The sequence below is a fragment of the Leptosomus discolor genome, chromosome 5, assembly GCF_034619465.1.
Source record: "Leptosomus discolor isolate bLepDis1 chromosome 5, bLepDis1.hap2, whole genome shotgun sequence".
Classification (NCBI taxonomy): domain Eukaryota; kingdom Metazoa; phylum Chordata; class Aves; order Leptosomiformes; family Leptosomidae; genus Leptosomus; species Leptosomus discolor.
In genome coordinates, this window is record NC_141395.1 from 21,136,730 (window position 1) to 21,152,905 (window position 16,176).

Here is a 16,176-nt window from a genome sequence, read left to right on the forward strand (position 1 = left end):
TCCAAGATTTTAAGTACACTTTCTCTGCAATGATAAACTGCTCTTACGTTTTCACTCCCTCAGACTCTTCCTTAATATATTCTACCCACGTCCCTCCTCTCCCTTATCCTTCCATTCATTTTGTCCTTTCTAGTTATCTTTATTTCTCCACAAAAGAGCAAATATAATTTATTTCATTATTAATACTAATAATAATTCATAATGACCACTCTGCTTCTGTAATAGTAGCTGTTCCTCTTATTCTACATCTACTCTATTTACATTTGGACCATACAAAGATAATACTGGAAGTTTCTTTCTAGCAGTGTCTTCCAACATTAACGTTTGATTGCCTTCTTCAGCTGTACTTCTGTATGGATTTACCAATTGCAATCACAGGGCCAAAAGAAGGTGCTGCCATTTGAATATGCTCTCACATATGACAGCCAGCAACATTATCTCTTATTTACCTGGTGGCCAGGGAGCTCCAGATAAAGCAGATTATGTAGAAGATATTTAATTTAATCAAACTTATTAAATAAGGTATCTTTCTGACATTAAGTCATATATTTTAGAAAATTAAACTCAACAACAACAGAAAAAGGATCATCACATAAAAGAACGTTGCTACAGTAGACAGAGTCTTAAGTACATATACAAATTCTACCTTATGACAAACATCGATTGCATCAACGTATCTCTTTCCTTTCAGGTAATTGAAAGCCAGCTTGTATCCTGTAAGTAAAAGGGAGGGAAAGGCAACAACTTCAGTTTCTGTATTGAATAATGAAAACAGCACATTCAAATTCATTTTCGTCGCTGTAGGTTTCTAAAGTTAGTATGTTTGTTTTCTAGCATTCTCTCATCTAAGCCTGTCGAGTTCAAAATTTCTACTGAAAGTCAGTTCAAGTAGTAAATGAAAGTCCTTTACACACTGATAGCTATGTTTCAATCAAAAGAAGACATTATTGTGGAGAGCATGTGTTACTGCAGAGAATACATAATTACTATCTCTTTCAATTACTATGGTACCCCACAGAGTTTCTCACTGTGACCTACAGTACAGTGTCCTGCTGTAAAGGTAATTCTATTATTAAAGGACAAAAGAAGGAAAAAAAAAAAGACCAGGATAGCACTAACTAGAGAATTAAATGCTATTCTGTTCCACTGTCAGCAGACCACTGAAAAAAACAAAGTCATAATGGAATAGCTAAGTTGCACAGCAACAATCAGTCATGATACTTTCAACATGAAAGGTATAGCTCAAGTGTGTCAGCCTGGACAGAGATCAGGGCTGAGGAAAAAATGGTTATAAGCATACAATTTCCAAAATTTGGCATTTTACTACTTTCATTTATGAACTTATTGCCCCTAGCAAATGAGTATGAAGGATCCAATACCAGTTTATACATTTTACTTGCCAGATGCAGTTTGTGCTGCTTTAACCATTTTAATTTTAGTGCATAATTCTCACAAAGCTGTACGCAAAACTAGAAAAATGTGTACATAGTACCTTCAATATTGTACTCTCACTTTTTGCATGCAAGACCATTCCACAGTTTCATTTCACTAAGGCATTCTCCTGTCTAGACACCAAATGATTTTCTAATTTGTTCAATTCCTACCCTCTAGAGGGTTTCAAAATAGCAAAAGTCTTGATCTATGTTCTCTATAAACTCAAGAAATCACACCTTTTTATTATTAAAACATCTTCTTTGCAATACATTTTATTTAATCAACAACTATAGTATCTTAGCCAAGACATTAATGGATCAGTCTACAGGAGCAAGAACAACTAGTAAAATTACTGCATCCAAACTCATACTTAGATATCTAGAGATTTTCCCATATAACTTAAGTCTGATTTCTATCAGTCATTTTTATTTCTGTTTTGACATCAGAGTCTTCCTTCTGCTTTGACCCTTCTAATTTTTTGACTCACAGTACATAGGGTAACATCTAGTTTTGGCAATCTATCTGTGTATGTGCATTTTTATATCTTTAAATGTGTTATAAAAGCAGGAGCTAAACCAAGAAATGTTTAGTTGCATTAATAAAACAGTACTTTAACCTACAGATCGTATTAAATAAAATCATTAACCAAACAACGGCAGCATCCAGCAGTCACAGGTAAAGAAACAAAATGTATGGCAGTTCATATGGATAACAGTTACAATCTTGTTAAAAAACCCACTGTTTTCTGGTTGATGCCAAGGGTTCTCTCACCCTAACAATAAAGGGCACAAAAACCAGACCACAGATTAAAGACTGCAAGTAGTATGTATTTTTGAGGGGCCATAAGCACAGCCCAAAACCTGGCACAGAATTTGTGTAAACTACGAGCCTTGGGATGTAAAGACAGACTCCAGGCGTTGAGTAAGAAAGGACATTTTATCTCATGTATCTTTTTCATAAAGGATTTCCCTACATTAGAATAGTCTAGAAGTGTAACAGTTTAGTGTATGCTTCAATTAACCATCCAAATTGGAACTTGAATAATATCCCAAGTTTTCAGTTAACAGTCTTTTTTAAACCAGATACAAAGACATTTAAATAATTTATTTTCAAGATCCTTACTCACATATGCAAAACCTTGTCCATATAAATAATTTGTCTGATTATCAAAATGAAATAATTAAATCAATGATCTGCCACCATCAGATATATACTGAGTATTATAAAAGGTTCTCTACTATAGGCAGTACATACTGCATTACTATAAATATGGTATCAAAATTTAATGCTGTACTAGAGAAAGCTGTTCGCAGAGAGCAAACTAAAACTGTTTCAGACCAAATCTTGTACTAAAACAGTAAGATGAAACTTCCGAAGCACCATAAAGCTGCTAGGCTCTTGCCATGGGGGCTGAGTGACTGTCAAGTACACCTTTAAATATCTGTGGTTCTTATGTGCGGAAAAACCAGTGATGCTCTATCTCAACAGAAAGTTAAAAGCAGTCTTTCCAGTAAAGAGTGGCTGTTTCGTTCTTACGGTAGTGCCTGAAATCATACAGACAGATTATATATACATGCCTATTGTTGGATTTGTTTGGTTTCCATATTTCCAGGCCATCTCGTAATTTATTGCTGCATCCTTATATGCTTGTTCCTTTTCCATTATGTATCCCATGTATTCATAAGCCTTGCAGCACGACTGCAAAATATAAGTATCCATCCATTTAGGTCAGCTTATATATAACAATTTCAACAGCTTAACTGCTTAAATACTCTAAATCTGTAGAACTGGAAAGCACAAGTGATACCTGTACTAACTTTGGTGACAAGACAGTCTTGACCTAAAAACCTGTAATATAAATCAGTCATACGGAATTCTGCACAGCAACTTCCTAAGTTACTCTGAGTCAAGTACAGGGTTCACCACAGTGGACACTGCAACTACTCCTTCAAAATTATTTAGAGCCTCCAGGAACCCTGTAGGCACCTCTCTCAGTTAATAACCCTACAGTCACCACATTTCAAGTCCAGTCGGAAAGCATTCTATCTTCCACAAATGTTTCATTTTTTCTTAACAAGGTATTTTCATAGCCTTATTTTGGAAGCTGTCTTACATTATAATTTTCCACTTAAAGCTAAAGACAGACACAAATATCCTGAAGAGAACATCAACCATTAAATATTTCATTTTGTATAACTCCAAGTGGCAAGTTACAAGCATTTGAAAAACAGGTTCCAAAAACTATTAAGCAGTAGATGAAAATACTGGTCTTGCTCATGCTACACACACATATAAATCAATTTAACTCCATAATAAAAGTTAGTAGGAAAGATACAGTAATTCATACAGAAATCTTCTAGTACAGAAAGCAGGAGAAGAATTACAAAAATAAGCAAAATTCTTAACTACCATAAGCCCTTACTGTGAACAGGTTATACTCTCATGCTGCCAATAGGTCAAATATTTTCAAGAGAAAATTGAAGCTTTTATGAAAATATGCACCTTTTTTTTTTAACATAGGCAAAGAAATGCTGATATATAAATTAGATTCCATCTTTAACTCCACTATTTCCAATTAGACTTCCAAAATGTACTGATGAAAAGCCTCCAAATCACAGCATACTGGGATAAGCAGTATTGGAATGCCTGGAAGATGAGCATAAAAATATACTCCCCCTCTCATTTGTGATAAATGAAACAAAATTCAAATTCAAGAAGAATCATCAGCAAGGAACCATTTTCATTGAAACAGTCAGCTCATCAGGATCCCACATCATTCAGTTGTGACTTCCGAAAACAATCCTACAAACTCATCACATAAATGTGTTTTCTCAAGCTAAGCAAATCTTCCAAATTGGAGAATACCATGTAAACTATTGTCTTGTGAATTAACAAGACATTTTAAGATCTAAAGTATTCAATATCTTTGTATAGTACAATTCCTGCTTAGCTGCTTTGCATGCAAGTTGGAGAAAAGTCAGTAACTTCACTGCGCTGTTTTTGTTAAGGAACCAGAGTTGCAGACTTCTAATTTGCCATCCTCCTTCCTATCAAGCAGACCTTGTTTATCTAAGGCCCTTAAGGGCCTCAAAATTTTTAACGAGAACAAATTACTGGACAGGCTATGTTTTTAGAGCTGCTTGGGAACTTCTGCAAAGTGTCATTTGTGGTATGTACCTGTTCAACAGACCACCTGTTTGAGGACATGTCTTATTTTGGGAGATGATTCATTTTTATCCTCTAGTGGCATGGATTTTGCCACTTCCCTTGGCCATCTGGACAAGTGTGTAACTGTAAGGTAGATTTTTTTCTTAACTAAATTCAAACTCATTTTCAGTAAAAATGAAAATGAGTACATCCTATTTCATGAGGCATCTCTGCAGAAGCACATGATACCATTATACCAAGAACTGCTGTAGCTGCCTCTTAGTTTTAAATTTAGATAGCGTACAAGTTCAAAAAAGTGTACCTCTCAAGGAGGTTGCAGAAGTGTGACTGAATAACAAACCTTACCTTCTATACTGAAAAAAATCAGAAAAAGAGATATACAGCATCAGGTCCTTTTCCAAACCAACTCTGGGCACTGTAAACAGTATCCTGAATCTGCAGCACAGTTATTTATGAAAGACTTGCCTATTGGATGTGCCTCACGTGAAGAAAAGAGAAGTGCAAAGATAGAAAACTGTCATCAGCAAAAAGGGACAAAGAGAAAAATAAGCGCAAGAGCTAAGATTTCCACTTGTTCCTATAGTCAAAGCAGAGTATTGGGCAGTTTGTCTGCTCAGAAACCCTGAGATAAAAAGCATTAAGAGCTTGTCCCCAGACAATCCAGCAGACAGTATCTTCACAGCAGAGGATTAATACTGGCACTAAAAAAAAAGAAAAACCTGTATAGTAGCAGGTTTATAAACATAAATGTCTAAAAACATGTTTTAAGATATGAAAATAACATCTCTTAATAAATGGATCAAGTCTCCAAAATTTATACAGCTACATCTTTCTTCATCAGGTTTGCAAGACTCAGTAAAATGCTTCTCTAACATTCCAGAAACACCTTAAGCTTCTAGTATCACCACAGCTAAAACTTGCATAAGTTATTAGAGAATATGAATGAAAAAGACAGCATTCACAGGTTTGTTTACTACCCTCCAGTGTAAAGTTGCTAGTTTCCTGGCTTGTTTTGCTCTACTTCTCCTTAATAAGCAAAATACCAGGCAACTCAAAAAAGAAATACATTTCAAAATCATGTTTCAGATTAAAACTAAACATTTAGATGAATTAAACCATAAGGTTAATAAGGTTGCTTTTAATGTACATTCACTTACCCTGTTATGACGAAGGCATCGTTTTAACAATTCACCTGCCATATCATATTTTGCAGATTGAATATATATATCTGCAAGCAGAAGCCAACTCTTTTCAAATTCCTCTGCATCAATGGGATTCCAGCTCATTTTTGCAATCCGTTTTAACTGATTTCTGGCCCGTGGAGTCTGTTTCAAGATCATGTAGGCTGTGGCCATTCCCAAAAGTGCTGGTATATGATCCTTCTGCAGTAAAAAGCATAGCAACTGCTTGGTGCTCTTTTATTTTGCTTTTAATAGTTTTTTAAAGTAAGACTTTCACCAGGTGAAAGTTCACCAGTGAACCAAGAAGCTGAATCTCAGGAAATGAAGACAGAACAATCTTACAAACACGTTTTCCACCTAGTGCTATGATTATTTCTGTAAGACTAATCATGATAAATACCACGTTAAATAATTAAGAGCCTGAATACAAGTTTGGGCTCAAAAATATCTTCAGGCTCAGGAAATGCTGAAAGCATCCACAGGTATTTCATCTCAACAAGAAACATTCTAATACCACTGAGATCTAGCCTTTTGATACACAAATATATACTTCAGAAAGAAACTGAACTCACTTGAAGTTACAAGGGTATTTTCTACTTTTAGAAGATCCTGTCAAGTGCCAATTATCATTAACATTAGGTGTACAGCTCCTAAAAATGTAAGTCTAAACTGCCTATATCCAAAAGCTACGTCTAACAAACAGGATTATTAAAAGCCAGTATTCTACGCAAGAGCCTCAGGAAAACAGTAAGATGTACAGGAGCAAGTGTGATTTTTGAAATCCTGCCTTTATTAGCATGGGGTATAGGTGAGAATGGGGCTCACATCCCAAAACTGCTTCCTAAAGGCAGAGAGTAGCTCTATCAGCAGCTAACTTAGAAGCTTCTTTCTCCCTCTCTGTGTTCCTGGCTCACTATTGGTATTCTGCCTCTACGCCTCTTTGTTGGGCTATGCTGTAAATAGGCTTGCCATAGGGTTTTTTAAAAAAAAAAATAATAAAAAAAGACCCTACCAAAACCCCCTCTTCCACATAATGATCAGCTCATCCCCCCTCTCCCTCAATAGTCACACCTAGCATGGCTGAATAACCTCTGAAGTCTGTGTATTTTATGTGACCCTGGAGAGAAGACTAAATAGACTGGAGCATTCTTCCTGCTGGAACTGTGTCACCATGTGAAAAACATTCAATATTCACAGGACCTCAGATCAATCCCGAGCAGGGCTGGAGGCAGAGGGACACCTTGTTTCTGATTCTCAGAACTGCCTTACAGACAAGATAAGCATCAGAATACTCAGCTCAGCCAAGGAGCAGTTTCGCACACAGTGAACGTGTAGTAATAACTTAAGCACTACTTCACATTCTGACAGACTAAATGTGTCTATGTGTGCTTAAATAAAATCTGTTGAAAAGTGCTGAAAACAAGAGTATCCGTTACTAATCCTAAACCTAATCACTACAAGTAGCTATAAAATAATGAAGATTTCCATCATAAGGATGAATTTTAAGCAGATGGATAATCTTGCCCTAGAATCTAAATTCTGTCAAATTACCATGAAGTACATGAAGGCAGCTTATATTTAATTATTTTTGCTTACAGAATGAAGGTACTGTATATACTTCACACTCCTAGTGGCAAGACTGAGAATTAAAAAGCATACAGAGAAACTCAAACCAAACAGCCTATTCACATTTCAGTAACTGGCAATATTAACATTAGTTGAGATCAATTTGCAATCCAGCTGAAAAATTCTAAAAGATGTTATTTCGGTATGGGGTTTTTGTTGGGGTTGTTTTTGTGGTTTTGTTTTTTTGGGAGTTTTGTGTTTTGTTTTCAAACTTCATATAAAATATTCTTTAATAGGAAAAAAAATCCTTAGAACAAACAGCACTAACACATGCCACTATTCCTGAATGTAAACTGTGAGACTAGTTAAAAAAAAGTAGTAAACGTGAAAGAGAAGACTGAGGAAGTGAGACAGGTTACTAACCTCAGCCACTACTATTTCAGTGAAAGCGTTCAGTGCTCGTTCAACACCTGATTTTTGTTTGGTTGCCATGAGACAATAATTTTCCATGATTCGCAGTTGAATGTGACCCTGAATGGTCTGAGGCTTGAGTTCCTTCAGAAGATTTTCTGCTGTTCTTACAGCCAACTGCACAGACTCCTGCTTCTCTGTTGAATTACTGTTGTCATCAGAAAGAAAGTGTTTGTAAAAGCTTTTTTTTAATATACACTAATTCAATTACAAGTTAGTACCAATTCCATGCTAAAGGCATACCATTTTGTACAAGATGGCTCTGTTACATAGGCATTCTACACTGATTCTCTTCTGTAACAACACCAGTTCCAACCTAACAAGCTGGTTTTAACACTGCAAGCGACCAGGATTCCTGATAAAATCTTCTCTATTTTCTGCTTGAGGATGACTTATTACAGTCTAGGATGTTCTCTCACAATATAGTAAGTAGAATATTCAAAGCATTAGATGAAGTTCTAGCAATTTAAATTAAGGTACATTATTAAGGGGCAGCAGAGAAAGGGATGACAGAAGAACCCAAGCAATATTTATTTTAGTTGCTTACCCTATGTCAGCATCTAGATTTTCGAAGACTTCACCACCCACAGTTTCATTATCTGGGTTCAAACAAATTTCAATCATGTTGTAGACTGCATTCTGTCCCCAGTCACTGTCCTTTCGAGCTTTATTAAAATGCCGGAGTGCATCATTTGGTTCACCTGTATACCTAGACAGATAATTAAAATATTTAAAGCTGGGCAAGTAAAATTCATTGTCCCAAATCCCAAGAATAAACATGGTGTTTAAACAGATGACACTTGCACACACTCATAACACAAGGTTTGAACAGATGCATACTAATGCAAGGAAATTGGTTTTGCAGGCTAAAACCAGTCTGATAAATTCTAAAATTTGAAAATAAGTGATGTTATATTACTGAAGCTAAAGTATCCCTTTTAATAAGCAGGAAATAAAAAAGATGTAAGACACATAAGACAACTTAATTTTAAAGAGAAGCTCATTGGAAAGTACTTCAGAAGAGAAAAGGAGACCTCTCCCCTAATATCCTAGCACCTTCAGTAATTAGGAAAGCAGTGCTATATTACTTATCACACCATAAGCAGCACCTTTGAATGATAACAGATGACATGAAAGTTAATTTAAATGTGTACTACATAATAAAATAATCCTTATTTTAATCATAAGTACCAAAGATATAGTCCTTTACAGTAGTGAAATCCTGGTTCAAGCTTTGTTCTGGAAGAATGTTTTTCAGCCATTAAAAGAAATCTTGGAACTTCTTCTAGTTTCCCAGCTCTTCTTAACAGGTCAATTAATCGTGAGAGGGTTGCATAGTTATCTAAATATACAAATAATTAGGACACTGTAAGTCTAGTTCTTCGCTGTACAAATAGTTTAAGAAACATAGAGCCTGCTTGGTTTTTTTTTTTTCCACATTCAAAAATGATAAATGGTGTAATACATAAGGCATATTGTTCTTGTCCGAGACAAGCTTCCTGTATTAATCTTGAAATAAAATGCTAGCTTTAAGTTATCAAGTGCACGAACACAAACACAAGAGTAAGTGCTTTACAGTTACAAGTAAATAATACCCTAGCTGTACTTGGCCTGAGGTAAACAATGCACATTACATCACAGCAAATTAAATCACTGTATCTATGAGAAATAATTTTCACATCTTCCCCTACAATAGCTTTATGTTTTTATATACAGTAATTGTCTTTGGGTTTAGTATCCATTACATTATAAATAGCACATTTCTTTTTAATCATATCAAGTATTTTTTAGGTATTTATTGCCCTATCTCATTAGAACTATGCATCAGAAAGAAATAAAAATATCACCACTAAATATTCACCTGGCTTGCGTTCTAGGAGCTGCTGGAAGTGAAAGACAGCTTGTTCATAATCTTGCTTCCTGAACATGAGATCAGCCATCATCTACAATATTGACCAATTCAGAGAAAATAAAACAAAATATTTTAAGTTGTAATTTATAATGAACTTTGGAGAACTAAAGTAGGGAAGTGAAACTATAGATTTAAAGCACTGCAGGAATTGCAGAAATAGTAAACTGACTTGGGTTTTTCATTACTGTTTATACAGAGACAAACAGGATAAGGATGTAGATCTACCTTATGCACACCGTACTTTTCTGGAAGTTCTTTCAGATATTTGCTTTAGTATCACTGTGCTGGAAAAATAACTTCTTCCCTGACCATTAGTCAATTGTTAATAGACCATGCATTAAGCTATGCTTCAGTCAATCTTACAACTACTGCTTTTTCTTCTAGTAGTACTTTTAAAGACACACTTTTGCACTGAGATTGAAGACCGGCTGTGACTGCTAGAAACTTCATATTGCATCATTATCCAGTAGAAACAGAAAAACATTTTGTGGCAAAGTATTTTCCATAAGTTCTTTGAAACCAGAAGCCGTAGGCTTTCTTAAAAGTAGTATTTTATGGATCCATCACATTGCAGATACACGAACCTCAAAAAACTTCTGATACGGGATTAGTACAATAGCACATACCATCGTTGCTGCTTCATTATCTTGGTCATTTTTCAGTAGTAAGGAACACTGATGTTGGCAGGCATCAGTATCATCTTGTGCAAGATATAAACGTGCAAGTTCCAGCATTGCCTGTAGATTAAAATATTTAGCTATATGTAATTCAAAGATGAAGAAAGCTGGTTCAGTTCTACAAGTATCAACCTGATATATCAGAGCCTCAGGGAAAATTTATTTCTCTTCTAAAGAGAGAGCTTTCTGTGTTGTTTCCTGTGGTCTTTTGGTCAAGTATTTTAACTAATTTCTATTCTCTCACCTTTACAACAGATAAAATTTTTCTTCTTCAGAGGGATATTCTGGAGGTACATTGAAAAAAACAGCTGCTCAGACAATCTTGCTCTGAAGACTACAGTATTTTGGTAAGAATAATTTTCTTGGAAAGAATGTAGATGCAAGTAGTTTTAAATTAATTGACAGAAGCAAATACCTCATTAACATTCACCAATTAGTTGCAGAGTATAAGCAAATTCCAGTAGAAACAGTTTCCTTATTTGCATTTCCAAACCTACCATATGAAGGCTGCTTCTCAGAAATGGATCCACACACAATCGCAGAATAAATATTAACAAACTGATATGTACATAAGCATGCACCCTTAAAGCTGAAGTCCCATCACAGACTATTCTCAATAAAATGCCACAGAAAAGTTTCTAAACACAAGAGTTACCACAGATTTAATCAAGTTCCCATTGAAGCATACTGGAGTTTTGATGCTTAATTTTACATGGTGTTTTGATTTTGTTTTGAAAAAGGAGGCATTTATAATTCAATTGCAATTCCCTCTCTGGTTACACTTGTGAAGAGCACTTCTGAATCAAAATAGTGTTTTGAACATCCTGTTCAGGATATAAAGGCTACTTGCAAATCTATTTAACAACTGTTTTCTTCCTACACCCTGTTATTTATATATTCAAACGTATACTACATAATTCTGAAACAGAATGGCAGGTGGGTAAGCATTGAAAGCATATGGAGACAGCATGTATATAAGAATTTTACTTAGGAAAACTTTCTTCAAGCCACTGTTCTTATGTGCATTAACACAGTGGAAGACCAAAAAGCAGTCTGCTAGTCAAGGAACACTTTCTGCCTTGGGCAAGTCAGAGAAGAATGCCAGTTAAACTGGACTTCTATACTAGTTTCTAGTGACTGGAAGTAGTCTCTAAATTTTCAACTCCAAGCCAAAAAGCAATGATATTGTAAAATGAAGTGCTTGATGCAGTCTGTGACCTACTTCAAGTCTACATCTAGAAACTGCATTGCCTTACCTACCAGATTTAACTATGTTAAATGAAACAACAACCCAAACCCCTTATGACTTGGTCTGCACTCTCTTCACGTTTAGCTGAGTAATTTGTTTAATGCAACACTTCAGATCTGGTTTGGGTTACTTTGGCTAGAATACAGGAGATATTGTTCTGATGAAACAAGTACAAATAGCTTCAAAGGAATTTCCAATACTTCGATATATAATTTTAAGAAAAGTAAACTCTGTGAAGACATCAAGAAATAGGCGGGTGTTTAACAGCTCAAATTCGTATTTTGTAATCTAAAAGAATTCAATTCTAACTTTGTACTAGGAATGTTTTTAAAAATGAAGGGAAGAAAACAAGTTCAAATCTTGTGAAACTATAGAAAGAGGGCGAAATGACTCATTTATACTAGTTGTGGGCAGACAAAAGTATCTTGTTTTCACTACTCTAAGCAGATTCTTAATCAGAAATTCAGTCTTAGATTTTTCCAAGATGTCACTGTATTCTGTGTTGCTAGCAAAACAGACTAAAGCAAAAAATCTCCAGTAAGTGCATGTAACAGATACTCAGTACAAATGTCAGTGCACACTGTATCTTGTAACAATGGGAATCTCTTAATAGCATGATTGTAGCAAGAATTGAAGGGAAATGCATGCTAGTGTTTCAGTATTGGTGCGAAAGAAAAAAAACAATAAATAAAGGCTTTGATACTGAATTACTGGGATGGCACACCACAAAAGCCACATACCAGACCTTGGAGGTAGGAGAGGAAGTCTGGAGGAAGGAAGGCTGCCCCTTGGTCAAGGAGGATTGGGTTAGGGATTGCTTAGCCAGACTGGACACTCACAAATCCAGGGGCCCTGACGGGATGCACCCGTGAGTGCTGAAGGAGCTGGCAGATGTTATTGCTAAGCTGCTCTCCATCATCTTTGACAGGTCATGGAGGACAGAAGAGGTGCCTGAGGACTGGAAGAAAGCCAACGTCACTCCAGTCTTCAATAAGGGCAAAAAGGAAGATTTCGGCAACTACAGACCAGTCAGCCTCACCTCCATCCCTGGAAAGGTGATGGAACAGCTCATCCTGGCTGTCATGTCTAAAGAGGTGGAAGAAAAGAAGATTATCAGGAGCGGTCAGCATGGATTCACCAAGGGGAAATCATGACTGACCAACCTGATAGCATGACTGGCTGGGTAGATGAGGGGAAAGCAGTGGATGCTGTCTACCTCAACTTTAGCAAAGCTTTTGATGTTGTCTCCCATCACACCCTCACATGTATGTTTAGGAAGTGTGGGATAGATGAGTGGACAGTGAGGCGGATTGAGAACTGGCTGAAGAACAGAGCTCAGAGGGTTGTGATCAGTGGTTCAGAGTCCAGTTGGAGGCCTGTAACTAGTGGTGCACCCCAGGGGTCAGTATTAGGTTCGGTCCTATTCAACATATCCAGAAGGGACAGAGTGCACCCTCAGCAAGTTTGCTGATGATAATGAACTGTGAGGAGTGGCTGATACACCAGAAGGCTGTGTTGCCATTCAGTGAGACCTGGATAGGCTGGAGAGCTGGGCAGAGAGGAACCTAATGAGGTTCAAATAAGGGCAAGTGTAGAGTCCTGCACCTGGGCAGGAATAACCCCACGCACCAGTACAGGTTGGGGGTCAACCTGCTGGAGAGCAGGTCTGCAGGGAAGGACCTGGGAGTTCTGGTAGACAAGTTGGCCACAAGGGCACATTGCTGGCTCATGGCCAACAAGGCCAATTGTATCATGGGATGCATTAAGAAGAGTGTGGCCAGCAGGTCGAGGGAGGTTGTCCTCCCCCTCCACTCTGTCCTGGTGAGGCCACATCTGGAGCACTGTGTCCAGTTCTGGGCCCCCCAGTTCAAGAGAGACAGAGAATTACTGCAGAGAGTGCAGAAGAGGGCTACTAAGATGGTGAGGGGACTGGAGCATCTCTCCTACAAGGAAAGACTGAGAGATCTGGGGCTCTTTAGCCTGGAGAAGAGAAGGCTGAGAAGGGACCTTAACACTTATAAACATCTAAAGGGTGGGTGTCAAGAAGGTGGGGCCAGACTCTTTTCGGTGGTGCACAGTAACAGAACAAGGGGCAACGGGCACAAACTGGAGCACAGGAAGTTCCACCTCAACATGAGGAAAAACTTCTTTACTTTGAGGGTGGCAGAGCACTGGAACAGGCTGCCCAGGGAGGTTGGACCAGATGATCTCTAGAGGTCCCTTCCAACCCCTGCCGTTCTGTGGTTCTGTGTGCTAGCTGTACCTGTACTATGAGAGGCAGTCTCCTCAGTCTTAATGTTAGAATGGGGAAAGTGACCCTCCTTTGAAGATTTTAATGATGTTTTTAGTCCTCTCCCAATTAATTTTTCCTCTCCATCATTCTTACAAGATGCCTTGAGGAAAGTCTGTCTCAAAGATGTTGAAGTAGCAGCTTCAGGAAGGACCTAGATTCTTGAAACCACAACACATGAGTTCAAGTATTAAAACCAGGTGATATGCTGATAATTTAGCAGCTGATGAATGACAGCTGTGCAACAAGCAGCAGCAAAATAAGACTTCTTCACATATACCTAAGTATACACCACTTATGTTAGAAAAATGTGGAAATTAAAAAAAAAATATACATACTTTTTTGTCAATCTAAAGAACCCACTGAAGTTGACACTTAATTTTGGTGCTCATTATAAATTTCTTAGCCTTTTGCTTCTGCCTCTAAGACCCAGGGCTTCAAAAAGAGAAGAATGAAGAGTGGGATAGAAACAAGCTCAAATTTACCAGCATTTATCAACAGGCAGACTTGTGGAAAACAGAGCAGGGAAGAAAGAAGCAGTGCAATAATCACTGCTCAACCACAGAAACATTTTATGATCAAAATCAAAATCCTATCAAGTCCAGATAAAAGTCACTGAAATGGATACAGGAGAGACAGAAATTATCCAGACTGACTGAAATCACTGGGACTTTATTCCAGAGGACAGGCAACAAGCAAGACTGAAAGAATCTCCATTATTACCGTGCCATACCTAATATATCCACAACCGGTACATGAAGACAGGCTCGCTATATGATCTAATGGACAACTCTGAGTGCATGCAGACCACTACTTGAATCAGGAGTTTAAGTAAGAAACAGAAGTAAGCAGTACATACAACGATCTTATCATGATAAGTAATGAAGGGGAGAAAGTTCAAGGCTCTCTGTATATCATATGTTTAGATGTATATAAAGCAGAAATAATTGCATATATACTTCTACACAGTGAATAATTGGAAAAATGTACTGCTAGGTATCAAAACTGAGTGGAAAAACAATGCAAAATAGTCGGGGAGAGAACTGACCTTGTTATCAGTTTCACAGTGAACAAGAGCTTCTTTGTAAAATTTAATTGCTTTTTCATAGTTTCGCTGGGCTGTAGAATGTTTCGCAATCTCAGCACAAATTTCAGCCGCTAACTGTTTCTGTGCGGGAACTGCATCCAGCTGTTCTATCTGAGCCCGTTTAAGCACTCTGGCTTGTAATTCCCGTGCCTAGTGTGGGGAAAGGAGTGAATAGTGAAAACTTTTTTAAGGAATGAGTTGTACATTATCTACTTCAAAATAATGTAATTAAGCTTTTTAAAGGTTCTATAAGCGCACTATATATTTTATCAATGAAATCCCCCAAGTCATAAAAAAGCAGGTAAAAAAGACTCTGCTATAAAAAAACCATCTCTATATGACTATAAAAAATGTCAATGAAAACAAGCAAAACAAAACAAAAAATATCTCCCTCAACAACCTGTCTCAAACTGCCTTGTTTCCCCAAAATTCACATTAAAAACATACTGAAAAGCAACTCAGTGTTCAACACTTTCAAGAAGATGGAATCCAAATACACTTTTTCTAAAATACTGCATGACAACTGCATGCCCATCCAATAATATACAATCTACACTCTATAGAACACAATTTTGAGATAATCATACATACAGTATTTTGTGAAACGTAAGGAACAGGACAATAAAGCAAGAAGCCAGGGAGGGATCCAGTTTACCCTTTGTGTACTTGAAGAAAAGGGTGGTCTGAACAAGCTTATTTAATACTCCATCTAAGGAATATTTAAGTCAAATACATTAATTTGAATAAAGATGACACTTTTTTATTGGTCTAAGTCTCTCCTATATTTCTGTGCCTTGCATTATTTATAACTAACCTCTTTCCCAATTCAAATGGTTATGTTCCATTTTATAACTACTAGCAGAGTTGTAATCACAAAAAATGCTGCTGTAGGACATCACTGAATAAAGCCTCATTATTAAAGAGAAAAGCAACAGTTTTGCACACAAGCCCCACAGTTTTGCTTAGACCAATTTTATCATCAACTTCATGAGTTCCTGTTAAGAACTTCCTTAGTCTCCAAGCCACCTTCTTATATCAAAAATATTCAACAGATGTTACACGCCTTGTTCCTTTTTTTTTTTTTTCCTTAAAATGAAGCTTTTGATAAGATGTACAAACAAAACCTCAAAGGCAAAAACCC

The 16,176-nt window shown here is 36.9% G+C and overlaps 1 protein-coding gene across 2 annotated transcripts in view; it reads right to left on the bottom strand.

The window, feature by feature from the left end:
- TTC21B (tetratricopeptide repeat domain 21B) overlaps window positions 1-16,176 on the bottom strand; it is a 41,275-nt gene that overhangs the window by 809 nt on the left and 24,290 nt on the right. For both annotated transcript variants that reach the window (XM_086465041.1, XM_086465040.1), the window contains exons 20-28: window positions 14,997-15,185; window positions 10,359-10,469; window positions 9,682-9,763; window positions 9,012-9,162; window positions 8,368-8,529; window positions 7,773-7,968; window positions 5,760-5,984; window positions 3,012-3,132; window positions 647-714 (exon numbers count right to left, since the gene is read on the bottom strand). In XM_086465041.1, the coding sequence (XP_086321167.1) occupies window positions 647-714; window positions 3,012-3,132; window positions 5,760-5,984; window positions 7,773-7,968; window positions 8,368-8,529; window positions 9,012-9,162; window positions 9,682-9,763; window positions 10,359-10,469; window positions 14,997-15,185 (1,305 nt within the window). The remainder of the gene's footprint in view (window positions 1-646; window positions 715-3,011; window positions 3,133-5,759; window positions 5,985-7,772; window positions 7,969-8,367; window positions 8,530-9,011; window positions 9,163-9,681; window positions 9,764-10,358; window positions 10,470-14,996; window positions 15,186-16,176) is intronic.